Source organism: Emiliania huxleyi (genome assembly GCF_000372725.1).
Source record: "Emiliania huxleyi CCMP1516 unplaced genomic scaffold EMIHUscaffold_235, whole genome shotgun sequence".
Taxonomy (NCBI): Eukaryota; Haptophyta; order Isochrysidales; family Noelaerhabdaceae; genus Emiliania; species Emiliania huxleyi.
In genome coordinates this window covers 45,230-71,699 of record NW_005200291.1, presented here as the reverse complement: position 1 = coordinate 71,699, position 26,470 = coordinate 45,230, and the positions used below count along the sequence as shown (strand labels likewise).

Here is a 26,470-nt window from a genome sequence, read left to right as displayed (position 1 = left end):
CAGACCACTCGGGCAACTTTTACGAAAGGCAAAGTTTTACTTGACCACTCGGGCAGATTCGATTGCATTTTACCACTCGGGCAAACTCGATGAAACGGGCGCACGGAAACGCGTTTGCGACGGCTCGCCGGAGAGCATGCATGGAGCGGCCGGTGCGCCGCCGCAGCTCACCGATGGAGCCTGCGTTGCGGCTCAATCCACTGACGTAGCAGCACTGCGACACACTCTCCAAGCACGGCCTCTGGCGTTGCGATTGCACAGAGAGCGAGCAATAGGCGCCAAAAGCACAGATCTGTGTGCAGTGGATTTCCATGTAGGTCGCGCCCAGCGAGCGGACAACCGCGGGTCTCGGATGCTCTCCCGGACGCGAGCCCACCGTGCGAGTGGCGGACCCGGAGGCGGCCGGCCCAGCTCACCCCCAGAGAGGCCATGGCCAGGGTCAGGCACAAAAGGGGGGTGTTTTTCCGTCCGTCCAGTGTGTTCAGCTAAAGAGTACCCGGGGCTCCCCGAGTGGGGGCCCGTGAACATCTTTAGCTTGTGAGCCAGGAAAAGGGTGGACCAGAATGGCTTGCTGGCTCCTTCACAGCCATCTTACCTAAGGATGGCTGAGCTAGCTACAGTGCAGCCACATCCTTCAGCCCGATGGCTGCAACACACACACGGCAGCCATCCTTAGTAGACATGGCTGGAGACGCACTACCGCAGCCACACCGCCCGCCTCGAGGTGAGCCCTCTTGGCTGACCTGGCTACATTGCAGCCATCTTGGGAAAGATGGCTGGGGGACAGCCATTTCAGCCATTTCAGCCATCTACTATGGCTGCGTCATAGAGATTGCAGCCATCCTCCAGAGCCATGGCTGGTGGTAATTCGATGGCAGCCGACGGCAAGCCGTCCCGCGAGGCCGGGGGGCGACAAGCGCGCAGCCATTTGTGCGTGTGGCGGGGGCGGCGGACGGCTGCCATCGAATTATCACCAGCCATGCTCCGGAGGATGGCTGCACTGACTGTGCCCCAGCCATATTAGATGGCTGAAATAGCTGTCCCCACAGCCATCTTACCCAAGATGGCTGCGATGTAGCCAGCTAAGCAGGCCTCTCAGTTCACGCCGGAATCGTGAACCGTGAACCGTGAACCAACTAGCCCCCGCCCCGAGTCCGTGAACCCCGAGCCGTGAATCGACTAGCCCCCACCCCGAGTCCGTGAACCGTGATCCGTGAACCGACTCCTCCCGCGACACCCGCCGCGAACCGTGAACCGTGAACGAACCGAGTCTGGCGAACCGGCGGTGAACCGCCGGTTCGCGAACTGGGTTCGCGAACTGGTTCGTGAACCGCCCCCACCAAGTTCGCGCGGCGGTTCGCGAACTGGGTTCGCGAGAACTGGTTCGTGAACCGCCCCACCAAGTTCGCGCGGTTATCAACTAATTCGAACCGCGAACGACTGCGAATCAAACTCGATGGAGGCCTACTTGCCGGGGCTCATAGCCCTTCTCCTTGCCGGGGCTCATAGCCCTTCTCGTGCTTGCGCATGTACTCCAATGTGAAGGCGCGGTTCATGCGGAGAATCACCACCATCGAGTACTCCTCCGCGTTGAAACTGAGGCGGTGACGCGGTGCACCACCTGCTTGGCGCAGAAAGACTCGGGCATGAGGGCGCCGAAAGACTCGCCATCGCCGGGAGGAAGCCAAACCGTGGCTGCTTCTCAAGGTCGCGTAAATCCGTCCCATGTCCAGGTGAAGCTGGTCGATGAGGTCTTCTTTAGGATCGAAGTCGTACTTGTCGTTCTCCTGTGAACAAGCGCGATATGAGTTCGAAAGTAAAATCCGTAAGTTATCGGCGTCGGAGGAGCGTGGGCGGCAACTGTATGTTAGGGCTGAGGGGCGACAGACGGCCGGCGGGCAGAGGCACAGGTAGCCCATCATCTCGTCTTTTCCTTCGAATTTCTGGGTCTCGGTTCATGGGTGATTCGCGAACTGTGGTTCGCGAACTGTGTCGGTGTGTACGAGGTGTGAAAGGAAGCTTGGTTCATGAACTAGTTCAGTGGTTTTCACCCTCGAACCGACCATGAACTCTGAACCGTGAACTCGAACCGAGGCAGGACATAAGGGCGAACCGCGAACCGTGAACGAACCAGGCGGGGCAGCGTCGGGCCGAACCGTGAACCGTGAACCGACTAGCACCCGCCCCGAGTCCGTGAACCGCGAACGTGAACTAACCGTGAACCGCGAACTGGTTCATGAACCGGGTTCACGGTTCACCTCGTGAACTGAGAGGGCTGCAGCTAAGCCAAGAGGGCTCACCTCGAGGCGGGCGGTATGGCTGCGGTAGTGCGTCTCCAGCCATGTCTACCAAGGAATGGCTGCCGTGTGTGTATTGCAGCCATTACACTGGAGGATGTGGCTGCACTGCAGCTAGCTCAGCCATCCTTAGGTAAGATGGCTGTGAAGGAGCCAGCCATCCTGGTGTTACATTCCGAGGTTAGCCGTCGCTGTCGTCTCCATGATCTGCTTCGCCGCGTCGGCTGTTGTTGTGTCTTCGCCCCTGGTCGCCACCAGCGCGGCTGCAGCGCCATCTCTCGCCGCGAGAGGACCTCGAGCGACCATCGCTAGAAACGCTGCAAAGGACGGCGACAGCGTGCTCCTCCTGAGGCTGCTGCAGTCTGGATGGCGGCCAGGCGCGGACCGCGATCGCCGAGGCGCCACTGCCCTGCACCTCTCGGCGGGGCATGGCCACGACTCTTGCTGTGAAGCGCTGCTGCCTTTGCTCGACGTCAACGATCACACTCGGGAGGGCGCCACGCCGCTCCACTTCGCGGTCGCAGGGATGAAGTCGCGGCGTGGGCGCGGCGGTCAGAACGGCTTCGGGACAGGCGGCCACGTTAGCACCGCGAGGCTGCTCCTCGACCGAGGAGCCGACCCAGCTGCTGTCACCTCCGACGGCAACTCGGTCGTCCACTGGGCGGTGCGCGCTTCTCGCCGCTCGTGTTTTGCGTGCGAGACGTGAGTGGACCGTGACTTGTGCAGGCGTGGGCGGGCGGGACGAAATTGCTCCGGCTGCTCTGCGAAGAGCACGGGCAGGCGGCAGCGGCGGGAGCGCCAAACGTGAGGGGATGCACAGCGGCCCACTGGGCACGCCGCCGCGCCTCGATCCTCCGCCAGCAGCCGGGCGGGCACGCTGCTTGAGGCAGTCCTGAACCGCCGTCAGGCGGCCTCGAGCGGTGCTCTCTCCTCGTGCAAGTACCTCGCCGAGAGCTGCGGGCTTGACTTTGGCGCTCCCAACGCCGAGGGCGCGACGCCACTCACAAAGGCGGTCGTCCAGTCCCGCCCGCCGGTGCGGGCGCAGGCTCTGCCACCTCGCTGCGCCGCCCGCCTACCGACGCGGCTCGACTTCGCTGCAGGTGGTGGAGTGGCTGATCGCCTCGCCGCACTGCTCGCTCGCTGACCTCCGCGAGGCTGCCGCACTGGCGAGCCGCCTCGAGAAGCGCCGCACCACCGCCGACGCGGCGCGCGTCGCCGCGTTGCTGCGCGCGTCGTCTTCACTGCGGTTGCGGGGTGGCTTTGCCCGCTGCATCGCTCCCCGTCCGTCGCTTCAGGCCGCGGCCCCGCCACGCGCCTCTCCTCGTGCCGTGTTGCCCGACGCGCCTGAGGAGGACGATGGCGTCAGTGCGCCGCCGCCCAGCGAGGGCGACGACCTCGGTGATTTTGGCCTCCGTCGCGGCTTGGGCGTGGCGGTCGACGCGGTCCTGCCAACGAGGCTCGTGCGCTATTGCTAGACGTCCTTCTCACGCCCTTGCGGTGCGGACAGGTGATCGTCGCGTGGAGCGTCGTCATCAACGTGTTTGGCGTTGCGTTTGGGTTTGTGCCGCCCACCGTGTTCTCCCAGTTTTGTGGGTTGATGAGGCTGAGCATGTGATAGGCTCGGATTGCTTCTGAACATCTCGGGCTACGGCTACCGCGTTCGATTCGACCCGCCCTCGCTCGAGATTTCATCGCTCGCCAGGATGCGACAGTCAAATCTCGAGGCAAGATACTTTGCCCCGGGAGGCGCATTCGAGGAGCTCACAGAGCCCTAGCGCGCCCCTAAGTCTTCTTGGTTGTTTGCCCTCTTTGGTGGTGGAGCCGCGAGAGGGACTGTGGGTGTGGCTAGCGAGAGTGACACTCGAAACTAGGGATCCCTACGTCAAACTCAAAGGAATGAGAGCTGCCACATACGAGACAGTGCTCAGTGGTGGGACAGAGTAAACACGTATACCAGGAAGAGAAAAGCAGTTCAACCAAAGCCGGCCCCCGACTGCTGAACAGTCGCGCCCCTTGTTGGTTGTTCTCTCCGCTCTCGCGTACGCGCGATGGAAGTTGGAAGTGTGTTCGACACCCCGATATCCCCGTGTGTGTACGGAGTACAGGGAGATACACTGGGCGGCGGCGGCGGTCCATCTTCGGTCCCCACGCGAAGCCCCGGGCATAGGGGACAACAAAAGTCAACGTCTGTCTGTCCCACAAACGCACACAGACGCACACATACACATACATGGCTCGGGTACCCCCCAACAGTGTAGTTAGTGGAGAGAGAGAGAGAGAGAGAGAGAGAGAGAGAGAGAGAGAGAGAGAGAGAGAGTCAGGGGATGTTAGTCACTACAAGAAACAGGCTCGTGGCAGGTGCCTGCCAAGCGGCCGTGGGCTCTGGCGCGGAGAGGTGCTGCAGTGAGAAGAAATGGTAAACTTATCATGAGATTAGCAGCAAAAACAGCAAAGCACTAAGGAAACTGCGCCGCGATGTGCGGCGGGCACACCGGCCACGGGCCAAACACATCATACCTAGGTCCCTTCATACGCTCCTGGAGCCCAACCATGTGCGCCGCGATCTTCATGACCGCGGCAAGCAGGGTGAACGAGCCACGCCACGTAGTGCACAGAGCCATACGGTTGTCCACTACCTGGCCAATGAGGTGCTCCACACGCCCACGGTAGTGCTGCACCGTCTTGTTGAACCGTTGTTTCTCGAGGGACAGGCTCCGGCCCTTCCATTCTGTGATGATCTGCCGCTGCCCGACGTAAGCCTTGTCCCCAAGACCATACTCCCATGGCTTGATCCGCGCCTGCAGGAAGCTGGCCCAAGCGCCGCGCCCCCGCCGGTCGAATTTTAGCATCTAGGCCGTTGGGACAGCTCGGGACGGCTTTTTAGCAATACCAAACAACTCTAACGCTCACACGTCATTTGGGGCCTGGAGCCCTGTTCACGCGCGCGCGAGACGTGCAGACAGGGTTGCCAGGTGAGAGCGAATGGCGCGGTTCACGCCTCGCACTGGTCGCACAACAGAGAGAGAGATGCGCTCTGCATGGTGGGACATAAAAGAGAGCGAGTACTTGGGCGAGTAGGCTGTGCGGTCAACGCTGCCGCGCGCGACTTTGCGCGCGAGGCGGCGCAGCAGAAGTGAAATCCAAAAAATAAAATAAACGCCACACGGCGCCTCAATTGCGGGAGTCTGAGGCGAGAAGGATGTCATACATCCCAGACCCGCCCAACCCGCCGCCTCCCTACCCGCCCCACCCGCCGCCGACCATACCATCGCCCCCCGACCCACCCCACCCGCCGCACCCTCCTCCGTCGCCGCCGCCAACTCCGCCGCCGCCGCTGCTGCCGCCATTGCCAATGCCGCCCCCGAGCTTCCCGCCAAGATCCCCGCCGCTGCCGCCGAGCGAGCCGCCTCCGCCTCTGCCGCCGGCGTCGCCACCGTCTCCGCCTCTGCCGCCTTCAACGCCGCCCTCACCGCCGCCGTCCTCTCCTCCTCCGAGCCCGCCGCCAGACGCTCTGCATCGGTACCGCGCAGGAATCGCAGCAATGCCTGGGCCGGCGGCGGCGGCCGTGTCTGCGTGCGGACCCGCGTCGGACTTCGGCCGCTACTACGCTCCGCTGTGCGCGTGCGGCCTCCTCTCCTCGGACGGGGTCGGCTGCTGCGCAGAGAGCTGCGGCGTCTGCGATGCGAGCATGGACTGCCGCCGCCGCCGCGGCGGGAGGGAAATGTGCTGCGAGTTCGCGCTCAAGACGCGCCGGGCACCGTGTCGCACGCCGGGCGAGGTCGGCTGCATCGTCGTCAGCTCTCCGCCTTTGCCGCCGCCGCCGCCGCTGCCGCCAAGCCCGCCGTCGCCCGAGCCATCCCCGCCGCCCCCGCCGGCCCCGCTAACGCCCGAGCCCTTCCCACCGCCGGCGCCCCCGCCGGGCCTGCCGCCGCCGCCGGCGCCTCTACCTCCAGATCCCTCCCCGCCGCCGCCGCCCACTCCACCCTTTCCGCCCCCTGCCCCTCCGCCGCCGCCTTCGAGTCCACCGCAACCGCCCTCCCCCCCTCCGCTGCCGCCGCCGCCGCCGCCGTCCCCGCCGCCGCCGCCGCCCCCCCCTTCCCTGCTTAGCGTGCTCGGCAGCAGCGAAGGCCGCCTGATGTTCTTCGCGGTGGGCTCCGTCACCTTCGGCGGCTGCGCTCTCCTCGGCCTGGCCTGCGTGCTCCTCTCTCGCTCGCTGGCGGGGCCGCGGCAGCACTCCCGCCTCCTCGGAGAGGACCATCTCGGAGAGGGCCATCTCGGAGAGGACGGGCCAGGAGGCGGTGCAGGCGGGGGGGAGGGCGGCGGCGGCGGCGGCCCGCCCTTGAACGAGCCCGGCCTCCGAAGGGCCGCAGCCTCTAGGGCAGGGGCAGCAGTCTCGAGCGAGCCCGGGCGGAGGGAGGCCATCGAGGAGGTCACAGAAGTGGCCACAGAGCCTCGGTCAGAGCTGCCCTCGCGGCTCACAGAGCCGCCCTCGCGGCTCCTCACCGCAGTGCTCACGCAGTGCGCTCGCCCTCTCTCTCTGGTCTCTGCTCCCCTCGCCGCAGAGCGCAACACCTGGAGCAGCCGCACACTCTCGCTTCCTCCACTCGCCCTCCCCCTCTCTCTTCCCCGCACGCAAACGCGTTAACTAGTCAGGCATGGAAACACGCGCCCGTCTGGTGTGCGCCTCCCCGCCCCCACAGGCAAGCACTCGCAAGGAGCTGCAGCTGAAGAGCGTGGCCGAGCGTGCACGCGTCTTTGAGACGTAAGAAGGACACCGGGCCGTCGACGCATCTCGGGGGCGCATCGCGGGCGTTCCAGGGCGGGCGGGTTCCGTCGCTCTCTCACTGTCTCACACCCCGATACACCTCAGCGTGCCACGGCGATCATAGTGGAAGAGAGACCAAGTGATCACAGAGGGTGCGGAGGCAGTGCCGATGTCGAGAGATATCGACACCCCCATCTACCAGATGATATGCGCATCATAGATGCCAAACGCCATCTAGGATGCGTTTTCCATCTAAGCACTAAGGACACCGGGTGTCTCCACTATGATTGGGGTCTCCAAGAAGATTTAATCAAAATCATCTTTAGATGGTGCATCGCGTCTTTTGATTTGATACTTTAGGTTTAGCCCGTGACATCTCAAGATACCCTCAACCCCCTGCAGATGCACGAGTGTCGTCTTCAGACGCACAAGTGTGCCGAGATGATACCCTCATCTTGGGTTAGTCCATGCATCCCAGGATGCAATGTGGCATCTGAGGATGCGCAATGCATCTCAGAAACATGAGCGCGTTGTCGGATTTTTTCCAATATTTTCGATCGACAGTTGCAGTTGGGGGATGGGCGACGTGGCATAGTGGGAAATGATATACCGTCGCCAACTGCAACAGTGGTCAGTGTCGGAGTTTTTTTGCCGAACCCGAAGAAATAAAAACCAGTCTTACATATAGAACCGCAACCGTCCATGTAGTAAAGTCAGCATTAGCACAAGGGCTAAGTGCCCCCCCACCATCACTCACTGGCTCCCAGTTCCATCACCATCAGTAGTATTCCACAGACGACAGAGCAGTGGTAGTCACATCTCACTTAGCATTAGCAACTGAAATCCACTCCAACTTTGATCCAAGGGCTCACATGCCGCTCGGAAGTCCTTATGATTTAAGTTGCATTTTAATCATTAAATGCCAAGCATCTTGGGATGCGAAGCATCTTCAGATGGTTCGAGCATCCCAGTACCCAGAGGATGCTCCCCCCGCGGCCGCGCCCGGCATCTTAGTTGAAAAAACCATCTAGAGATGCTCGAGCATAGGCGAGACAGTGTGCAGTCCAAGTAGGCTGTAGGGCGCATCTTAGATGCATATTATCTCAAGATGCGCATATATCACCTGTAAGATGGGGGGGGTCGCGGTCGCCGCCCCTGACGGAGCCCCCACGCCAGCTCCCCCCTCCCCGCCTCTAATTTAGGCCTAATAGAGTCTCTATATCTGCAGACTTCTCACTGTGCGTGGTCAAGGGCTTCTCCTCTCTGTGACTTCTCTTACTCTATAAAACACCTTTTGGCCGGGCTGACGTTGTCGCGATGGACAAAATAGAGCCGTGTACGTGGCACGATGCCGAGAGCCGCGGGCCGCGGAGCGCGGAGTCGGGAGTGCGCGAGTCGCGGAGACCGAAAAACCGAGGAGACAGGAGTAAACACACACAGGGATGCATCGTGTGGTCGCCACACGCGTGGGGCAGCGCCGCTCTCTCCGGCGCCACAGCGTCCCTGGGGAGGGATCTTGCCGTGGCGCCATCATGTCAGCGGGCGCGCAAGGCGTGGCTGAGGCGTGGCGAGGCGTGGAGCAGCCGAGCGGCCGACAGCGGCTGAGCTGAGGGAGCCGGTGCGGCACGCCGCTGGGAGGCTACGCGCGGGGGGCGGGCGGGAGGGCGGGACGTCGATAGGAGCGGCCGCACGCCGCGCCCGAGCCGCGCGCAGCCTACGAGCCTCAGCCGCCGGCGCCGCACGAGGCGCCGGCGCCGACCGTCACGATGCGAGCTTTCCGCCGCCTGTCGCCCGGCTTGCCTCCTCCGCCCCCGCCCTTCGCGCCGGCCGCCCTGGCCGCCTTTGCGTCGGCGGCCCTGCCCTTCTCCTTGAGGAGGGTGGGCACCGCCTCGTCGGGCTTGAGGTTGTCGTTGAGCAAGTAGTGCACGTACCCGACAAACAGCCCGGCGATGTCGACCCATGGCACCTGCGGGCAGGCCGCCGGGCGGGTCCTGGAGGGCTCCTGCGGGGTTTGCGACGCCGGCCCGCGGCGCCTGCTGCGTGAAGAGGTACGACATGGCCAGCTGGGCGAGGGGCAGGTACTGGTACGGGATCGCCATCCCGTACATCGAGACCGAGCGCGCCGGGTTCTGAGGCGGCGGCGGCGGGGCGGCGGGGCGGCGGGAGCGGTCGGGGCGAGGCCACGGGCTGGCGGGCGGCGAGGGCGGGGCGGCGAGGGCGGGGCGGCGAGGGCGTGGCGGCGAGGGCGAGGGGCAGGCCTCGCCTGCAAGCAAGCGAGGAGCGTGACGGCCATGATGAGGCCGTCGGCCGAATGCGGCCAGCCGAGCACCTGCGTCCCGACCATGGGCTTGCGTGCGCGGCGGCGACGGCGCGGGAAGCGGGTGATGCGATGAGAAGGCAAGTGGCAGGCAGCGGCGGCGGCGGCGGTTGCGACGGCGGCGGCGGCGCACGTGGCAGACGAGGGTGAGCGAGGCCACGACAGAGAGGGAGGCCCGCAGGAACTCGGGCGTGCCCAGCTCGCGCTCCAGCTCCCGGCCAAACGAGATGCCGTAGTACAGCTTCTGTAGCAGCTGCGGCCCGACGCCGCCGACAAAGGCCGCCGCTGTCAGCGGCCGCCAGAGCTGAAGCCGGCCGGAGAAGGCGGCGGCGTCGACCGTCAGCGCCTCCTCCGAGACCAGGCCGGCCTGCGAGAGGGCGGCAAGCCCGAGCACCGCGCTGAGCCAGCTGCGCGTCGCGATAGGCACCCCGAGGTAGGCGCGCTGCAGCCCGGCGACAGGCCCGTCGTCGCCGCCGCGCAGCCGGCGGACGGAGTCGGCGGAGGAGCGCGGGAGCGGTCGCAGCGCGGGGCTCGTCGGTCGGCGAGGCGGCGTGAGCGAGGGCGAGGCGCAGGCAGGCGCCACGAGGGCAAGCAGAACGGCAGATCGCATTCCGACCGCACTTTTCTTTTCCCGCCTGAGCACAAAGAGATTGGAAGACAGAAAGACGCCCTTTTTCTTTTGCCCGCGCCGCCTAGCTCTGCGGACGGGGCCCCCTCCACCCCTCACGTACGGGTCATGTATAGTCCCCACAATCGCTGTCGTGGGAGGTTAGGTTAGGTAGAAAGGTGAAGAACAGCCAGGCTCGGACTGGACACCAACGCGGTATGGGTGGACGCTGGACAGATGATGACGGCACGCACGAGCGACACACAGACACAAACAGGCTCACAAGACACACAGCCAGCTGGCTGCCACACACCCTGAGTTGGCGTACACATAACTCAAGGCCACATCCTCCCTGTCGCCCCCCCCAGCACACACAGTGCCAAGAGAACAAACAAGGGCACAACAACACAACAGACGACAGGAAGTAAGTAACATGTGAGGCTAGAGCACACCGCTCCGCCTCTAGCAATCTCGCCGGCCGGCGAGGCACGGTCGAGACCGTGTGTGGGGTCAGGTGTCTATGGACGCTCTCTTCACGGGCTAGCGGCCTACTGGCAGCCCTAACTCGCCCTCACGGGCAGTGACAATTCAATGGGTGAGTGTTTGCGAGCAGAGGCGCGTGGGCTAAATCTAGGCCGCACGTCGTGGCACTATGACGAAGTTAGACGTGCGGCCGCAGCGCGCCCGCCCCAGGCTCGACGGGGCGCGCGTGTTAGCGAGAAAGTTGCGGGTAGAGCCATGCCCGACTTTTCGAAGGCGAGGCCTCTGCGACGAGTGCCAGCCGCGCTGCGGAGCCACGCCCTTCGAGCCGCGTCCCGTCGGCACTGTCCCTGAGTGTGTCCCGCCTTGGTGGCACACACTTTCGACGAGGACAGTCCTGCCTACGGGAACGTGTCGCGTGCCGGCGACCATTGCGGCGGGGTGGTTGCGCGTACGAAGCGACGATGGCACGACCACCGCCCTGCATCACAGACCGGGCAAGGAGGGGCCTTCTCGTGTTCCGCGGGGAACAGGAGGCCTCCCCCCCTCCCCCGTCCTGAGCAACTACGGGTGGAAGGCAGCCCCTTGAGTCGAGGGCTGCGCGACCATTGCCCCGCATCAAAGACCAGAGGCTCCGTCAGTACAGATGGTCGCGCCGCCCCGCCGCGCCGCCCGCCGCCGCGCCGCGCCGCCGCCCGATGATTATTAATTCATTATTAATTAATAAATAAGTAATTATACCACCCGCCGCCGCGCCGCCCCGCCCTGCGTCGCCCGCTGCCTCGCCGCGCAGCCGCCTCGCGCCGCCCGCCGCCGCGCCGCGCCGCCGCCCGATGATTAATAATTAATAAGTATTACCCGATGATTAATGTGTGTGTGTTTGCGTGTGTGTGCGTTTGTTTGCGCGATGGCAGGGAAGGGCAGGGCAGCCGCGAGCGGCAAGTGGCGTCGGCGACGCGGCGAGGACACGATGGTGACGCCCACCGCGCAGCGTGCGCGGCAGCAGCGACGCCGGCGGCCCCACGCCGCATCAGCGGCGCCCTGAGTGAGTCAGGCTGCGCTGCACAGCCTGCTGAGCACGCTCCCGACGAGCGGCGCGCCACGCTGGCCCGCCGCAGGCGACGCGGGCGCGAGCCGATGCGCGTGTCGTAGGCGTAGGCAGCGCTGGCGAAGCGAGGCGGCCGGCGCCGGCCCCCGGAAGCGGTTGCAGCGAGAGAAGCGAGTCAAAAGACACTGTTGAAAGTGTGGGGAGCAGCCTGCCGTCGAGCACAGCGCGCCGCGCAAGCCCGCTGCTGGCGACCCGATCGAGAGCTCGTAGTCATGGTACTATTCAGCGCGCCATCGCGCACGAGGCGGCCCGCCCTGGCCCTGTAGACTTGCCCAGAGAGCTTGGCGAGGCTGTACAGAGTGCCGAGAGCATGCTGGGCAGGCTCCCGTCGAGCGACGAGCCATGCTGGCTCGTCGCGGTCTGCGAGCTCGAAGACCCGCGCAGAGCGTCGCCGAGCCTGGCGTGCCCGCCCGCAACCTAGTACCTAAGGTTTTTACACACACACACACACACACACACACACACACAGAGAGAGAGAGAGAGGGAGGGGGGGGGGAGGGAGGGAGGGGGGGGGAGAGAGAGAGAGAGAGAGAGAGAGAGAGAGAAAGTAAAAAAGAAAATCGACGCGTTTGCGATGGTGAGAGAGCGGCCCCCAGACACCTTTGCCAGCCCACGCCCGCGACTCCCCCCCTCCCGTTGGCCCCCCACCCCCTCCCCGCCTCAACCGCAGGCGACTCCGGTGGCGGCCGTCGCGGCCCAGCTCGAAAAGTTCAAGGCCGCGTTTGCGCGCGAGGACCTCGAGGCGTGCGTCAAGCTTCTCGCGGAGCTGAAGATGGGCATGCTCTCCTTCGGCTCGCTGCCGCCCGCGGCGCCGTCGGCGCCGTCCTCCTCGCAGCAGCAGGAGCTCCTCCTCGCCCGCGAGATCCTCGAGTACGGCACGCTCGTCTCCATCAAGACGGTCGACATCCCCGCCTTTGAGAGGCACATCGCGCAGGTGCGGCGTTGGCCCGGGCGGCGCGCGCCGCCCCCCAGCCCTCCCCCAGCCGGCCGCGCCTCGGCCGCTGGGGCGGGGGGCTCCGGCCGCCGCATCCCGGCTCCGTGCGCGCTCGCGACCGTCGGCCGACCCCTGCCCGCCCGCGCCGCAGCTCAAGGTGTACTATGCGGACTGCGGCTCGCTGCCGGCGTCAGAGCGGCAGTACCCGATCCTCGGGCTGAACCTGCTGCGGCTGCTCGCGCAGAACCGAATCGCGGAGTTCCACACCGAGCTCGAGCTCCTGCCGGTCGAGCTGCAGCTGAGCAACGAGTTCATCAAGTTTCCGGCGCAGCTCGAGCAGCACATCATGGAGGGGTCGTACAACCGCGTGCTCTCGGCGAAGCAGTCGGGCGCGTACGCCAAGGAGGGGCTCTACTTCATGGACCTGCTCGTCGACACCGTCCGCGACGAGATCGCCGAGTGCTCCGAGAAGGCGTACCACTCCGTCTCTGCGGCCGAGCTGCAGACGATGCTCATGATCAGCTCCGAGCAGGCGCGCGCGCACGCACCACCGCCTCCTGCCCTCCTGCCCTCCCGCCGCCGCCCTCGCCCCCTCACCGCCCCTCCTCCCGGGCAGGAGCTGCGCGAGTTTGCCGACCAGCGCGACTGGCGCGTCGCCAACGGCCTCGTCACGTTCGGCGGCCAGGACGACAAGCCGCTCGCGCTTCCCGCCTCGCAGCTCATCCACGAGTCGCTCGCCTACGCAAAGGAGCTCGAGCGCATCGTCTGAGCGCGCGGGGAGGCCGCGCGGGGCGCTCGAGGCCGCCGCGACCGGGAAGGTTGAGTTGGGAGGCTGGCTTGCGCCAGAGGCAGAGCAGGGAACGACCCCGCGACCCCGCGCAGCACGCGGCTACGCTGTGGTGTCCCTCGCACAGACCCCTGAGGGGTTCGGCCCACGCCACCTCGCTGGGGACGTCAGCCCCACAGCACCTCAGCAGTCAGCACAGCGCGACCGCGAGCCCTGGTCCCAATGCGCTGGCACGGCGGCAGGCTTTTGAGTGTATGCACAGGGCTCACAGGGGCTGAGCCGTGTGAAGGGTGGAGGCAAGCTGCCTCGGTCGAACTCCTAGCCGGATAAGGCGTCTGTACCTACTGATTGATTGATGGGAAGGCGAAACCTACTACGAGATGGGGGCCCCTCTCTGCAGTTTGCCAAATCCCTGTCGGAAACGCCATCTCCACGTCCATCGTCAACATCGCCATTGGCATTGCGATCGTAGCCTGCCAATGCTCTCGCTCCTCGTCGCCGCAACCAGCTTCTCCCCTGTCGGCAGCGGGCCGGCACGTGGCTTAACGCACTCCATCGGCAGCGGGCCGGCACGTCAGCGCCCGGCGGTGCTGTCCGCCGCCAACTGCGAGACGGAGCTCCCGGCCGGGCAGCGCCACTTTCTGCACGTCGACGACCTGAGCACCGCCGAGGTGCGCGAGGTGCTCGACCTCGCAAAGCGGATCAAGGCGACGCTCGCCGCCGGCGGACCGGGCTACCGGCCGTTTGCGGACCAGACCCTCGCAATGGTCTTCACCAAGCCGAGCTGCCGCACTCGCGTCTCCTTTGAGTCGGGCTTCCGGCGGCTCGGCGGCCATGCGCTCTGCCTCGGCGAGGAGGTCGGGATCGGGACGCGCGAGGCGACCAAGGACGTGGCGCGGGTGCTGGCGTCGATGAACGAGCTGCTCATGGCGCGCCTCTACGCACACGCCGACATGCTCGAGCTCGCCCAGTTCTCAAAGGTTCCCGTCGTCAACGGGCTGACGGACTACAACCACCCGTGCCAGATCGTCGCCGACGCGCTCACGATCGAGGAGGTCGTGCCGGACGGCTCCATCGAGGGGAAGAAGGTGGTGTACGTCGGAGACGGCAACAACATCGTCCACTCCTGGCTCGAGCTCGCCTGCGTCGTCCCCTTCGACTTCGTGTGCGCCTGCCCGAGCGGCTTCGAGCCGGACGCGGAGCTGGTCGAGCGGGTGGCGAAGAGCGGCGTCGGCAGCGCGCGGGTCGTTGTGGACGACCCGACGGGCGCCGTCTCTGGCGCCGACGTCATCTACGCCGACGTGTGGGCCTCGATGGGCCAAAAGGAGGAGGCGGCGACGCGCGAGGCGGTCTTTGCCCCGTACCAGGCGGGAGGCCCTCCCGAGTCACACCTGCTAGACACCCCCGAGACACCTCGTCGACACCTCGTAGACACCTCCGAGACACCTCCGCGACGCTGTCGCCGGGTCTGCGCCGCAGGTCAACGAGGCGCTCCTCGCGGCGACCGGCAGGGACGACACCCTCTTCCTGCACTGCCTGCCCGCGGAGCGCGGCCGCGAGGTCTCCGACGGCGTGATGGAGTCGGCGCAGTCGCACGTCTTTCGCCAGGCGGAGAACCGCATGCACGCGCAGAATGCGATCATGGTCTTCTGCGCTGGCGCCGCCCGGCCGGCTGCCTAGAGGCGCGGCTGCGGCAGGATGCGGCTGCAGCGGGAGAGGTACGTGCGTGCGCCGGCTTGGCGAGGGCGCCGAGGCTGTGCAGCGCGTCAGCCGTCAGGGGGAGAGAGGGAGAGAGGGCTGAGCGTGAGGGATGCGCGTGGAGCGCCGGAGGCGGCAGATAGACACACCCAGAGCTAGAGTCCAGAGAGCGCGTGTGTTTCGAAGAAGTGTCTGCTGATCGTTTACGTCTATCGATCATTCCTCGTGGTTACAAATTCACGCTACTCGAACCGGCGCGAGCCGCACGTCCGCGACGACATGGTTGAGGCGCGGCGCGTAAGACTTGACTCGCTCGAGGTGGAGGAGCCTCGCCGCCCAGCCTCTCCGCCCCATCCCCGCCGCGAGCGCCTCGAGCCTCGCGAGAAGCGCCCGACCCCACGCGTCCTCCTCGCTCGCGCCCGCGCCAACGCAGGCGTGCACGTGCAGCGTGCCGCCCTCCGGCAGCAGCACCGCCACCGCCACAGGCCAGCCCGCCTCGGAGCTGGGGATGAGGCCGAGGTTGACCCGGTGGGCCACGCCCGCCAGCGTGGCGGCCGCCTGCACGTTGTCGCCCGCATGCACCGTGCACCGCCTCTCGACGCCGTTCGCCGCGACGTTGCGCGAGAGGGCGGCGAGAGCATCCTCGTCCCACTCGCAAGCGTGCACGTGCGCCGCGCCGGCATGGACGAGGTACGGGAGGGTGAAGTAGCCGATGCCGGCGTACAAGTCAACCACCTGCCGAGAGGGCGGCTGGCTCGGCGCACCCGGCGAAAGAAGATCACGCTCGGCGCCGCTGGCGACACCGTCTCGCCGGCGCACGGGAAGCTGCCCACGCGCGCCTTCTCGGTGCCGTTGCCGGAGCTGAACATCGAGCGACACACGTCGAGCCTGCACACCGAGGAGGCGCGCCGACTCGGGCCCGGCGGAGGAGGGAGGAGGAGGGCGCAGGAGGGGCAGGAGGGCGGAGGAGGGCGGAGGAGGCGGAGGAGGAGGGCGGAGGAGGGCGGAGGAGGCAGAGGAGGGAAGAGGAGGAGGCGGAATAGTGGGCGACTCGCCCGTACAGGACGCCATTCTCCTTGAAACTCACCCAGCCGCCGGCACCCGGCGGCCACACCAGGCGCGCGCCGCTCTTGCGGTGCAGCGCCTCCTCCACCTGCCCGATCCTGCCCTGCACACCCAGCCTCGCCGCACCAGCCTCCGCTGCGAGCGCGGCAAGGAGAGACTCTCTCGCGGCGGGAGCGAGCGCCGCCAGAGCCTCTGCCGCCCCCGACCCGGGCTCAAACATCCCTCTTGGGGCAAAGAGGGCAACGTCGCCGAGCTTCTCCCACTTCGAGGGCAGCGACTGCACGGGGAAGAGGCGCGCTGCGTCCGCACGCGGCAGCCCAGATGACTCCAGGGCGGCGACGCAGCGCCCGTGCATGCGCTGCCGCTTGTCGCTTGTGCGCCTGTCGGTGGTGGGCGGCGGCAGGAAAGCCAACGATAGCTCGCCGTGCTGCACCGCGTATGCCTCGCCAGCAGCCGTGAGTGGAAGTGCCACCGCGCCACTCTCAGCGCGGAATGCCCGCCGCCCGGTGTCCAAGTAGCCACAGTCGTCCAGCCGCCGGCGAAGCGCCTCAGCCGCCTGCGGATCGACGAGCGCGCATGCACATCCGGACGTCGTTGGTGGCATTATCTGGGCACGGCAAGGCGCCAGCATGACTCGTCGCAAAAACAAACTGCGCTGCAAGTGCTCCAAGTGCTCAGCCCACAGAATGCGCAGCTAGTTCCCTATACCACGGTGGTCAAGCACAACCCGCTCGCTCGGGCCTCCTCGTCGGGCTCGTGGGGCCAGCGCCCCCCTCACGGGCGCGCTAGCCACCCCGGCCGGCGCACTCCTTGTCGCCCCCAAAGCCAAAGAGCTTCGCGGCGGTGCCGCCCATCAGCGCGGCGCGCGCCGCGTCGTCGAGGCCGGGCACCGAGGACCACTGCGCCGGCACGGCCGCCGCTTGGGCGTACGTGAGGGCGGCGGGCGTGCTGCTCACGCCCTCGGGAAGCGGGAAGCCGCCCGGCAGCACGAACGGGTAGTCGGAGCCCCACATGAGGCGCGAGGATCCGTAGGAATTGAGCAGCTGCCTGACGCGCGGCTGCAGGTCGACGAAGGGCGGCGCCTCGCCCGACGCGCGGAAGAGCGCCGACACCTTGACGAAGACCTGCGGGTAGGCGGCCAGGTCGAGGAGACCTTGCCAGCTGGCCTCGTCGTTGGCGGCAGCGTCGCCGAGCTGCCCACCGCTCGCGGGCTGCCGGAAGAAGCCCATGTGGTCCACGACCAGCGTCGTCGACGGGAACTCGCTGCACAGCCGCTTCAGGTCGGGCACGAAGCCCGCGAGGCCCTTGAAGGCCATCACGCCGACGGGCATGCCGAGCTCGCCGGCGCGCTGGTAGAGCGCCCTGCCGACATCTGAGCAGAGGCCGCCCTCGAAGGCGCCGGCATTGAACCGCACGCCCACGAAGCCGGCCGTGTGCAGCGCCTCGAGCGCGGCGATCGCCTCCTCTGGCGGCAACGTCGGGTTCGCCAAGCCCATGCCGCGGAAAAAGGTCGGGTGCGCCTTGAGCGCCTCGCTAACGTAGCTGTGGTCGTGCATGTGGTTTGCGGGCTGCACGACGAGAGCGCCGCCGACGCCCGCCTCCCTGGCGGCGGCGAGGAACGCCTCGGGTGATCCTGCGGAGCGCAGGTCGGCCGGCGGCGGGCTTGCCCAAGGAAAGGGCGCCTCGCCGTCGGACCAGAGGTGGATGGCAGAGTCAATCACTCGGCTCGCTCCCGTCATCGATGCGGCGGTCGAGCCGGGCGTCGGAAACGTGGCGAGGGTGGCGAAGCTCGTGGCGAAGAGCCGGCGGCCCAGATGCATGCAAACCCAGGAGTCGGCCGCGGAGATCGGCGCGAAATCTCGAGAAATCGCTTTTCTCGCTCGGCAACCACAAGGGGTGCAGTGCGGTCTGCCAGCGCAACTCGAGGGCCGGCCCACACGGCCCGCGCGGCAGAGCACAGGTGACAAGAAGGTGGCGCAGGCGGCGCACGCGCGGGCGTGTGGCCGGCGGCGGCGTGGCGGCAGCGCTGGCGGCGGCTGGCCCCGCGGCGCGCGGGCTCCCAAGGCCGATGCACCTCACGGGCACCGGCGGGCACCGCGGCGGCACCCTCGGCCACAGGCCGGTGTAGCATCGGGTCAGACGCGCGTCGGTCAGTGACTCCTGGAGGGTTCTGGCACGTCGCCGAGAGCTAGCTAGACGACGCCCACCTCACCAGCGACGCCGAGCCGCTCGCACAGCAGCCCTGTGGCTGTGCTAAACCGAGACGTGCAGCATCCCGGTGTATGCGAGACCGAGGAGTGCAGCACAGGCCGGGTGTAGCATCGGGTCAGATGCGCGTCGGTCCGTGACTCGTGGAGGGTTCTGGCGCGTCGCCGAGAGCTAGCTAGATGACGCCCGGCTCGCGAGCGACGCCGAGCCGCTCGCACAGCAGCCCTGTGCTAAACCGAGACGTGCCGCATCCCGGTGTATGCGAGACCGAGGAGTGCAGCACAGGCCGGTGTAGCATCGGGTCGGACGCGCGTCGGTCAGTGTGACTCGTGGAGGGTTGGAGGGTTCTGGCATGCGCCGCCGCCGCCGCCCCAGCCCCCGCCGCCGCCCCCGCTGTAGCGTTTGGGGGGCGACTGGCGACGGCAAAAATGCAACCCGTGGCCACTGTTAATGTGAGAAAGAAAAGAAAGAAAACGTATGACCCAAGGGAGGGATGGGACTATTATTGTGAGAAAAAGAAGAAAGAAAGAAAACGCCGATACCTTTTTCTTTTCCGCAACAACGATGACTTCCACCCCCGGCGCCGCATCCACCTCGACCATGTGCGTGGTCCCACTGCGCACAAACGGCCGTGCCCACTTCAGCCTCGACGCGGGCCCGATGCCCGCCTCGCTCGTCGGCCGGCTCTCGGAGGCAGAGTACTACGGCGTCACCGAAAGGATAAACAAGGCGTTGCTGCCGCTGGCGCACTTTGGCCTGTCCTCGCTCCTGCTCCCGTTCCTCGCGATCGACGCGCTCACCGTGGCGGTGCTCTACGGCGCCGACCCGTCGCTCCTCGTCGCGCCGCTGTCTCAGGACCTTCCCGACCTGCTGCTGCCCGTGCTGCTCGAGATCACTCTCGTCGCCGCCGCCTTCCCGCTCGTCTCGCTGCTCGTCTCGCGGCGCATCGGGCGCGTGCAGGCGCTGGTGCGCGAGGTGCTCGACGACGCATCGCGCACATTTGCTCCGCGCGGCGTCCACTTTTCCCTCAAGCTCGGCGTGACTGGCGCGGGCGCCTCGACAAACATGTGGGTCGAGATGCAGGCCCGCGCGCCGCTTCTCCACCCGCGCGTCATACTCCGCCAAGCCACGTCGCTCTCGCCGCGTTCCCGACCGCCGCCGTCGACCGCCCCCTCCCGCCCGCAGGTCGCTCCGCTCTTCCGTGTGCCCGTGCCCGTGCCTGTGCCGACCCTCTACCCGATCCTGCTCCCGTCGGCGAACGAGCACGCCGCGCCGGGGGGGCCCCCCCCCCCTCGCCCGGCCTGGGCTCCCCCCCCCCCCCTTTCCTTCTCAACACCCCCCCCCCCGCCCTCCCCCCTCTCCCGCCGCCTCCAGGCGCCTCGCCGCCCAGCCCGACGCCAGCAAACAGCAAGCAACCGCAAGGCCGGGCGCAGCCGCAGCCGCCGCTCGAGCCCTCCTCCTCCGCCGCAGCTTTGCGGGGCGAGGCCTCGCACGAGGCGGCGCAGGAGGGGGGCGCCGCGCCCGGCTCGCTCGCCGAAGAGGCGCGCGGCGCACGAGTCACCCTCCCCGCCTCTCCCTCCCCACCTCCTCTCCCCACCTCCCTTGCCCTCGCTCCCTCCGCCGGGGGGGCGCCACCAGGGGGCAGAGGCCTCGCGCCCACCTCGCAACTGCCACGCCTCACGCCGCCGGCGCGTGCAGGTGGCCGCGGCTGCGGCGGCGGGCAGCCTCACCCCGCAGCAGCAGGAGTACTTGCGAGTGCTGCAAGAGAACCAGCTGTTGCGCCAGTACCTCGCGCAGACGCAGGCGCGCCTCTATTGGGACTACGCCACTCACTAAAGGCCCTATACGCGCTAAAGGCCTATACGCGCGGCGTGAGAGCTCGGAAGCGAGCTTTGCACGGCGATCACGCCTCCGACCCGCAAGCTCACCCGCCTCACCGCACGGCGTCCTCGCCCTGCCCCCGCACCGCAGGCGCTCGTCCAGCTCCAGGCGCAGCACGCCAGTGCCCTCGCCGCACGGACGCAGCCGCCCGCCGGACCTGCCGCCTTGGATGCCGCGGGCTAGCGGGGCGCAGCCGAGCACGCGAGCGCGTGGAGCGCACACGGCCGTACACGGCCTCTGCGTGCGTGCCACCATCCCTCGCGGATCATCGAGAGCACACCTCGCGCCCGCACGAGCCAGGCCTGCTGAGTGGGTTGATGCGGCACATTTGAGTTGCTGCTGCGTGTGCCGTGTCCGTGTGGTCCTGTAGCTATACCTAACCAAAAGAAGAAGAAGGGATCTCGTATTCCGTCCTATTCCGGAGTCTTCCGGGACCCGATATAAGGAAGAAGCGATATTTAAAAAAAGGGCATTGCGCGGCTAAAGGGGAAGGACCCTGAGTTGAACAGGGGTTGTGCGCCAAGCCCTCCTGCTCGGCTCCAGCGAGTAGACAAGTGTTGTCATCAACAGAGTAGAAGGATCTGACCTCGGGGCCGATGTGACCAAGCGCTGGTAGCATGGTTTTACCTCACACCCATGGTCTCACAGTGTGCCGGCAGTCGCCGCACAGTGTCGCTCACACAAGCCGCAGCACAAGTGACTGAGGGCCAGTGAGGGCGAGCCCATCGCTGTCACAGCTGTGGCAGCCGCACAGTAGGCTGTGCCATCTGTGCAGAGCGTGTGAGCAGCAGAGGAGCTTCACTCCAAGCTTCAGGCGCAAAGAGCTGCATGCCACCGAAGGCGCTGTCGAGGTTCGCCGAGCGCGGCGCAGGTTGGAGGAAGCCGTCACCGACGAGCGCGTTGGACTTTTCACTCCGGACAAAGACGGGGACACAGCGGACGGTGCGGGGTGTGTCCCCGTCTTAGCGGCGAGGCGCGGGACCGTCTGTGGCGAAGTGGGTCGCGTCCTCCGATTTCCGTCAACTCACGGTCCTTCCCCCGTAGCCCGACCTTCAAAAGCACAAAGAAAGAAAGAAAAAACAGAGAAGCCAAACGAGGGATGGGAGAAGGGACAGGGTCATCCTCCCCACCTGCACGAGCAGGATCTTGCTAATATTAGGGATCTTGGAAGGACGATCAGGGACACAGGGTTCAACAGGGGGACGGAGTGGGGAGCGCATCGCGACACGGAGGGGATATCTCTCTCTCGGAGGGGCAACAAACAATCTCTCTCTCTCGGAGGGGGGCTGGGAAGGGACAAGGGTTCACCCACACGACAGGGTTATTCTTCAAAATAAATAAACAAAGTGCAGTAGAAAATCCAAAATCCAAATCGCAAACATAGAAACCCAAACACACACAGCCACGTGGCATAGGAGAGCAGGAGGTGAAAGGAGGCAAGTTGCAAGGACGCACGAGCGAATAAATAAAACGGACATGCCAAGCTAGGGCTGGTCCTTCAAAAGGTAGGTAGGTAGAAAGGTGAAGAACAGTCAGGGGTGTTCAAAAGCACCTCGCCGTGCAGTGTTTCTTCTCAGCTGAGAGCATCGTTGGGCTTGCCCTGCGCAGCGGCGCGCCCCTCAGAGTCGCGCGGCGACCAATGAAACCATGGATGCAGCCGATGGCATCGAGCACCGCCCCGCCGGCGGCGCCCGGGATCGGCGAGGCATGTGGCTCGCCGCAGCTCGACTCGGCCTGCGCGCGGCTTCGGCCATTTAGCCCGCCCTTATGCCGGATAGGAGTGCGGCGACTTCAAGCGCGGCGCCTGCTTCCGTGCGTCGTGCAAGTTCTTGCACGGCGGGAAGCCCGCCTCCGAGGCGGCGAGTGCCGTCGCGAACGCCAACGGCGGCGCCGCTGGCCTGCCCACGCCGCGTGCGGCCGGTAGTTTTGTCGCTCCCGACGGCCTCGATGTCAAGCTCTTCGACCCGACCACAGGCCGTCGCCGTCGCCGCCGCGAGCTCTCGCGCCGCGTCAGGCCGCTCGGCCGCCGACGCTCCTCCTCTCCGCCCCCCGGCAGGCTTTGGTCTCTTTGGCACGCCCGTGTGGGGCACCCGATACGGCTCGACGCAGCCGCTGCAAAAGATTGAAAACGTGCGGCCGCTCTGCATGGACTTCTTCAAGTCGGGCTTCTGCAACCGGAAGGGCCCGCACAACCAGGGCTGCCTCTTCCGCCACGACGAGATCGAGGGCAAGGGCAAGATCGAGGCGCCGCCCGGCGCCGACGCGGCCCCTCGACCCCTCGCGCCAACCGACGGCCCCGGCGCCGCGTGCAGGTGCCGAGCGCCTTTGACAAGGAGTCGACGTGGGAGGTGGACCGGTTCGGGCTCGAGGCGACGGGGCGGCTGCGCCCCGCCGGCGCCGGCTCCACCTCGCTGCAGGAGTTGACCCAGGCGGCGGCGGAGTACGCGGCTCGGCGCAAGGAGCGCAGCCCGCGCCTCCTCGCCCCAAGCCTCCTCGCCCCAAGCCTTGTGGCGCCGCGACCCTAGGCGCAGCTCGAGGCGGAGGAGAAGGCGGCCGCGGACGCCGCTGCGGCGGCTGAGCGGGCGGCGGCGGCGGCGGCGGCGGCGGCAGCTGCGGCACCAGCGAGCAGCGCGCCGCTTCCGGAGGGGTGGAGGGAGGCCAAGGCTCCGGACGGGCGGACCTATTACTACCACGCGGCGACGAAGGAGACGAAGTGGACTCGGCCGACGGCAGCGCCGGGAGCGGCGCCGACGCCGCTTCCCGAGGGGTGGAAGGAGGCCAAGGCTCCGGACGGGCGGACCTATTACTACCACGCGGCGACGAAGGAGACGAAGTGGACTCGGCCGACGGCAGCGAAGGAAAGCCGGCGCGGTTGCAGTATCGACTTCGTGTCCTCACGACTGCCTCCCGCCATAGGCGGCTGCGCCTGCGTCAGCACTTGCGTCAGCGCCTGCAGCGGCCACCAACGGCCACGGAGGCGCGAGCACGGCGGAAGCGGCGGACGAGCCCGCAGCCAAGCGCGCGAGGCCCGACGCGGGGGCTGACGCCTCCGAATGATGTTGATGAGTCCGTTTTCGGCCTCCCTTTGGACACTTGTCGCCCTCCTACGCGCACGAAGACACACGAGACCACACGCGGTGCACGGGCACGCCCTGGCCGCGCGATAGGCGTACAAATCGTGTCTGGCCGCATAGGTGATAGGAGAAACACAGCAAGAGGTGGGGTCGGGTCGGCCCACGCATGTCGTTGTCTTCATATATGTTGCGTACAGTATTCAGGTCCGGTGTTAAAATCGCACCGTGTGTGCGTGTGCGTGACGACCGCGGTTACGGGTTGGCCGCGCCGGTGCCCGACCCGGCACCCCTCTCGAGCCCCGCGAGCCGCGACGCGCGAGAGCCGAGAGGCTCTCTCCTCTCATCAGACATCACTCTAGCACTACAAAGCAGTACGTGGTCCACACCGCACCAGGGAGGTACGGCTCGCCGCCATCGAGACGATGCGGCTTTTTGGGCGCCTCCGCCGCCGCCGCACAATCCATTGGAGGAACGCGCTCGGCCAAGGCCGACGCACATCCACTGCGGTGAGAGCGCGCGCCTCGCTGGCGAGGACCAAGTCGACCATGCCCAGGGCGCCCGCATCAGCGCCGCCCGCGCCGAGCAGCAGGTCGGAAGCGTTGAATGCGATCCCGCTCGCCCGATACCAGCGCAGCACCATCGGTGCCGCCGGCAGGAGGCAGTGACGCATGTAGGCGTGCCGCCGGTGCGTCTCCCCGTCCTGGTGGGAGTGGACCAAAGTCGCGATGTCGGACGCAATCACCGTGCTCCGCGAGGCGACGGCCGTCAGCTGTTCGAGGCAGGACGCGAGCCGCTTGGGGCAGCCCGCAGAGGAGACAGCATACAGCTCGTGCGCCACGTGGTTTGAGCGGAGCTGCACGGCGTCGAAGGTGCCAAAGGCCAAGCCGTGAGAGGCGAGGAAACGTCTCGCGGCGTGGATGATTGCTCCAGACGGCTGCATGATGCTGTCGCGGCGAGCCACTGCGCCCGAAACCAGAGGCGTGGCGTCGTCGTGCCTCCGCAAGTTCAGCAAGACGACGCGGCGGTAGCGCTGGAGCACGGCCAGTCGCTGCGATCTGCGCAGCGCCGCCCCGGCGAGGCACGCCAGCGGCCAGCCTCGGCCAAGGTGGCGCCTGTAAAGAGAAAGCGCGCGCGCGCGATCCCACGACAGCGAGTGTGGGGACTACATGATCCGTACGTGAAGGGTGGGGCCCGTCCGCAGAGCTAGGCGGCGTGGGCGCCCCCCACTGGGGCCGAGGGTAAGAGGACGTCTGCCGCTTGCTCATCACATGACAAGCGATCCCACGATTGCGAATGCGGGGACTACATGATTACAGGAAGGGTGGAGGCTGGAGGGCCCGTCTGCAGAGCTAGGCGGCGCGGGCAGCCCCCACTGGGGCCGAGGGCAAGAAGCCGTTCGTCGCTTGCTTGTTCTTTTGCTTGTTGATCCTGTAAAGAAGAAATCGCGCCACGCCAGTGCTGACGAAGAGGATTGTAACGCACGCGAGATGCACGTGGGATTCAATTTCTGCGCCTCGCCGGTCGACTTCGTGTGATTGTCCTCCCCGAGTATGTCGCTTTCGTGTCCCATTCCACGCGCGGCCGCCGCAATCCTCTTCATGATGCTGCTGCTGCTCCCCCTCCCCTCCGCCATGACAGCAACACCTTAAACTTTTAGGCCCTCCAGATTCGGGTCGGAGCGTAGCGGAGTGGGCCCCGAGTTTGAAAAGGGCGACGGGCGCTTGCGTCCTAGCCTCCAACAACGCCTCCCCGGCGCAGAGGGGCCCCCGGAGGGATGCTCAACCGCTCCACGCCACGCCGCTCGCGGCGGTCCTATTCCCAGCTCCGCTGAGGGCCCGTGCGTTATTTTCCCGCCCCGTGTGTCTTCGGCCCCTTCGGTGTGTCTTCGGCCCCGCCCTCCAGAGAAGCAGTGCCGCCGGATCAGCCGCCCCATGTCGCCTCGCTTGGACCTGCTGCTCGCATCCACCAAAGCGGCCAAAGACTCGAGAGCCGCCGCGGATGCCGCGAAGGATGAAGCCGACGCCACGTTCGAGGCTCAACTTGCCGAACTGGTCGCGACTGCGTCCGCGGCTGCACTGAAGCGAGGCCACGGCGGTGCCCTGGCGCTGCGGCCTCCGCCGGGAACGAGGCCCGCCGAGTGGACGCAGCTTCGCACGCTTGTCGGCGCGATCGTCGCGGCGCTCGAGGGCAGCGGCGCAGAGGCCGTGCTCAGCGAATGCGGCCTCGGCCTCAAAGGCATCGACTTCAAGACCGTGGGCGGAGGAGCGACGCCCTGGAGGGTCCAGTGGTTTGATGAGGGGCGGAAAATGGCGCGGTGCTTTGCAACACCACTCGAAGCGGCCGCCTTCTTCGCCCTCCGCTTCGGCGACAGCGTCGCGAAGCGCGATGCCACGCGGGTGACGCACCTCTCGCACGCTGAGGCGCTCGCGGCTGCCAAGCAGGAGGACCTGGAGCTCTGGGAGGGCGAGGGCGGGCAGAGCTACTTTGCGGTGACCGAGCTTTGCAAGCGAGCCTACGTCCGCATGCCAGCGCTGGTGCGCTGGGCGGGCCGCGAGCCAGAGGAGGCGGAGCTTGCAACCCTCGTGCCCGAGGGCGGCTTCGGCTCTAAAGCGCATGCAGCCCTCGCCATCGCACAGTCGGCGCTCGGGCGGGAGGCCCGAGCAGCCTTCCTAGCCTCCAAGGCACAGAAGGCGGAGGTGCAAGTGGCCGGCGGCAACAAGTTGAAGTCAATCTCCATCTCCGCCTTCCGCCAGCTGCTGTACGTCGCGCTGCTCCTGCCGCTCGAGTTCGGCTTCTCCCGCTCGGCCGAGTGGGTGCACTCGACGCAGGCGCAGCTGCCAAGGAAGCTCGTCAACGCCATGCAGGTGACGCGGTTCGGGCTGGCCTCCATCTCCTCCGTCCTCTGCCGCATCGGGGTGCGTCGCCTCCCCCCTCCGCCCCTTTGCCCCGCCATGCCCCGCCCTGCACACACGTCGGCGCGCCACAGGTGCGCATTGCGGGGTGGATGGTGCCGAGCTGGCGCATCAGCAGTGGGATCGACGCCGGCCTGCTGACAGTCTACCTCTTCTACTTTGCCCTGCTTCACTGGCTGCAGATTCCGTGCGACAGCGAGCTCGCGCTCGGGGCGGGCGTCACTGAGGCGGTCCTGCTGGCCTTCCTCGCCAGCGAGGTGATGAACCCCTCGGGGTACCGGCTCTGGCTCCTCTTCCTCCCCAGCATCGTGTGCGTCATTGCTGTCCGCGCCGCCCG

The 26,470-nt window shown here is 66.7% G+C and overlaps 9 protein-coding genes across 9 annotated transcripts; 5 read left to right on the top strand and 4 right to left on the bottom strand.

The window, feature by feature from the left end:
* Window positions 1-2,499: 2,499 nt before the first annotated feature.
* Window positions 2,500-3,912, top strand: EMIHUDRAFT_114940 (hypothetical protein; the record flags this gene model as incomplete). The annotated part of the gene is made up of 5 exons (XM_005779164.1): window positions 2,500-2,961; window positions 3,024-3,101; window positions 3,205-3,330; window positions 3,398-3,757; window positions 3,805-3,912. 5 exons carry the CDS (start codon window positions 2,500-2,502, stop codon window positions 3,910-3,912), a joined length of 1,134 nt encoding a protein of 377 aa, XP_005779221.1.
* Window positions 3,913-8,553: 4,641 nt separating this feature from the next.
* EMIHUDRAFT_468953 (hypothetical protein) lies at window positions 8,554-9,989 on the bottom strand (the record flags this gene model as incomplete). Its single annotated transcript, XM_005779163.1, has 4 exons — window positions 8,554-9,028; window positions 9,081-9,191; window positions 9,326-9,391; window positions 9,513-9,989. 4 exons carry the CDS (start codon window positions 9,987-9,989, stop codon window positions 8,786-8,788), a joined length of 897 nt encoding a protein of 298 aa, XP_005779220.1. The 3' UTR covers window positions 8,554-8,785.
* A 1,927-nt stretch (window positions 9,990-11,916) lies between these two features.
* EMIHUDRAFT_457292 (hypothetical protein) lies at window positions 11,917-13,671 on the top strand (the record flags this gene model as incomplete). Its single annotated transcript, XM_005779162.1, has 4 exons — window positions 11,917-12,003; window positions 12,245-12,508; window positions 12,660-13,040; window positions 13,125-13,671. The coding sequence occupies 4 exons, from the start codon at window positions 11,917-11,919 to the stop codon at window positions 13,275-13,277; spliced, it is 885 nt and encodes a 294-aa protein (XP_005779219.1). The 3' UTR covers window positions 13,278-13,671.
* A 103-nt stretch (window positions 13,672-13,774) lies between these two features.
* On the top strand, window positions 13,775-14,975 carry OCT1 (ornithine carbamoyltransferase; the record flags this gene model as incomplete). The annotated part of the gene is made up of 2 exons (XM_005779161.1): window positions 13,775-14,644; window positions 14,775-14,975. The coding sequence occupies 2 exons, from the start codon at window positions 13,775-13,777 to the stop codon at window positions 14,973-14,975; spliced, it is 1,071 nt and encodes a 356-aa protein (XP_005779218.1).
* A 255-nt stretch (window positions 14,976-15,230) lies between these two features.
* Window positions 15,231-16,662, bottom strand: EMIHUDRAFT_236459 (hypothetical protein; the record flags this gene model as incomplete). Its single annotated transcript, XM_005779160.1, has 3 exons — window positions 15,231-15,728; window positions 15,758-15,881; window positions 16,055-16,662. The coding sequence occupies 3 exons, from the start codon at window positions 16,660-16,662 to the stop codon at window positions 15,231-15,233; spliced, it is 1,230 nt and encodes a 409-aa protein (XP_005779217.1).
* A 181-nt stretch (window positions 16,663-16,843) lies between these two features.
* Window positions 16,844-17,878, bottom strand: EMIHUDRAFT_73513 (hypothetical protein; the record flags this gene model as incomplete). The annotated part of the gene is made up of 1 exon (XM_005779159.1): window positions 16,844-17,878. The coding sequence occupies one exon, from the start codon at window positions 17,876-17,878 to the stop codon at window positions 16,844-16,846; it is 1,035 nt and encodes a 344-aa protein (XP_005779216.1).
* Window positions 17,879-18,835: 957 nt separating this feature from the next.
* Window positions 18,836-20,556, top strand: EMIHUDRAFT_443358 (hypothetical protein). Its single transcript, XM_005779158.1, has 5 exons — window positions 18,836-19,349; window positions 19,452-19,540; window positions 19,640-19,807; window positions 19,965-20,137; window positions 20,238-20,556. Exons 1-5 carry the CDS (start codon window positions 18,867-18,869, stop codon window positions 20,477-20,479), a joined length of 1,155 nt encoding a protein of 384 aa, XP_005779215.1. The 5' UTR covers window positions 18,836-18,866; the 3' UTR covers window positions 20,480-20,556.
* A 1,358-nt stretch (window positions 20,557-21,914) lies between these two features.
* EMIHUDRAFT_236456 (hypothetical protein) lies at window positions 21,915-23,204 on the top strand (the record flags this gene model as incomplete). Its single annotated transcript, XM_005779157.1, has 5 exons — window positions 21,915-21,959; window positions 22,004-22,124; window positions 22,204-22,459; window positions 22,801-23,035; window positions 23,064-23,204. The coding sequence occupies 5 exons, from the start codon at window positions 21,915-21,917 to the stop codon at window positions 23,202-23,204; spliced, it is 798 nt and encodes a 265-aa protein (XP_005779214.1).
* Window positions 23,205-23,571: 367 nt separating this feature from the next.
* EMIHUDRAFT_236455 (hypothetical protein) lies at window positions 23,572-24,791 on the bottom strand (the record flags this gene model as incomplete). Its single annotated transcript, XM_005779156.1, has 4 exons — window positions 23,572-23,661; window positions 23,718-24,383; window positions 24,595-24,649; window positions 24,715-24,791. 4 exons carry the CDS (start codon window positions 24,789-24,791, stop codon window positions 23,572-23,574), a joined length of 888 nt encoding a protein of 295 aa, XP_005779213.1.
* Between the last annotated feature and the right edge of the window lie 1,679 nt (window positions 24,792-26,470).